Source organism: Otolemur garnettii, unplaced genomic scaffold (genome assembly GCF_000181295.1).
Source record: "Otolemur garnettii isolate 467f Iridium unplaced genomic scaffold, OtoGar3 scaffold00069, whole genome shotgun sequence".
NCBI lineage: Eukaryota > Metazoa > Chordata > Mammalia > Primates > Galagidae > Otolemur > Otolemur garnettii.
The window spans coordinates 1,170,623-1,172,270 of record NW_003852464.1 but is presented as its reverse complement, the minus strand read 5'-3'; the positions used below and the strand labels follow the sequence as shown (position 1 = coordinate 1,172,270).

General features: G+C 47.0%; 1 protein-coding gene across 1 annotated transcript in view; it reads right to left on the bottom strand.

The window, feature by feature from the left end:
* Nucleotides 1–1,648, bottom strand: part of LAP3 (leucine aminopeptidase 3) — a 22,304-nt gene that overhangs the window by 2,250 nt on the left and 18,406 nt on the right. Inside the window, exon 10 of the mRNA XM_023515339.1 lies at nt 912–1,005. Coding sequence (XP_023371107.1) covers nt 912–1,005 — 94 coding nt within the window. The remainder of the gene's footprint in view (nt 1–911; nt 1,006–1,648) is intronic.

The following is a 1,648-nucleotide window of genomic DNA, read 5'->3' as shown; positions in this document are numbered from 1 at the left end:
GCTGGGTATTGCAGAGGTCGAGGGCTCCACAATGACAAGACAGATGCAGAGGGGAAGCAGTTTGGGGTGAAAGTAAGTTTAGGATCTTAAACCAACCTCTAGAATGTCTAAAGGATCAGTGTTCTGCAGGGGCTGTTCTCCAATGGTGCATAAAAAGCCTCCAGTAATGAGTTAGTGAAATAGTGCATGAATGTGAGTAACTTGCTGGACACAGGGCAGGGGCTGCCCAGGAGGACTGCAGAGTCTGAGAGCCTGTGGCCAAGGACCATGTATGAGTCAACAGGGTGGAAAAAGGGAACAGCCCGCAAAGGAGGGAGAGGAAAGTCAGGAGAAGGGAGCCCAGAGAGATTATCACAAACACCAAGAGCCGGGAGTCACCAAGAGGCCCAGAGTCGCATGCTGTCTCCAGACAGGGTGAGTTAGGCTGACAGTGGGGCAGGTAGGTGAAAGCCAGTATTGGTGAGTGAGCATCTGTGTCTGTGTGGATGTGACAGGATGGGAGACCACTCCTGGGAAAGGTCATGGAGGGAGGCTTCAGAAGATGTCCTCACCCCTTATATAGCTCGTCTATGTGACTCACAACACATGTGGGCGCTTCTCCACAGAGCTGTCCTCATGACTTTTTCTACCAAGGGATTACAAGCCATGGCCACGTTAATTTGTGAGTTATTTGCACATCATTTCGAGGCAACTGGGGAGAGCAAGATTGTATCACAGCCATACTTTAGGAGCATTTATAGAAAACCCAAAGCCATTCGATCAAGTTTATTGCTGTGGTTCATTTTTAATTCAAAGGCAAACTAAAAGCATAGGAATCACTTTAACACAGGGGTTGAAGAAATCTACTGTTTCAAGGCCATAATAATCTGTTCATCATCTCCATAATTGAGATCCACATATATTATTCCTACCTCAAATAGTTTGTTCCAGAGCCAGGATGAGTTGGTAAAGACTCCAGTGGCACCTGAACCCAAAGCTATGTCCATGGCACCTGCAAGACACAAGCTGTCAGGTCAACTGCAGTCTCTCCGCTGGGCCTGGAACCCTGCCTGGCCTAAGGGATCGCTCAGTAAATACTTACTGAAAGGAAAAGGCAAAACTTACTGCCCATTGCTCCTGGGACAGTCCAGTACCACTGGTACTAAAATACGCATACGAATGTCAGAGGAGACAGCCCCAAAGTCGGGGAAGTTCTGTAGTCCTCACAAGGTGGCACTTGCTCCCTGCAATGCAGAGTATGTGCCGGCTGCTCCTCGCTCCTGAAGTGTGGCTTTGCACGAACCTGCTCGTCAGCATCTTGCTCAAGGAAAATGGAAACCTGAGATGCTACTACATATGGTTGGCCCTCTGTGTCCACAGAGTCTACATCTGTGGATGCAACAACCATGGATCGAAAGTCTTCGAAAGGAAAAAAAAAGAGACAGATGACTGCATCTGTACTGACCATGTGTGTGCAGAGGTTTTTTCTTTGTCATTCCCTAAACATTGCGGAATAACAACTATTTATATAGCACTTACATGGTATTAGATACTGTCAACAATTAATCTAGAAATGATTTAAGGTGTACGGGAGGATGTTGTAGGTTGTGTGCAAAGACTACACCCTGTCAGGTAAATGACACAAGCATCTGTGGATCTAGTGTCTGCA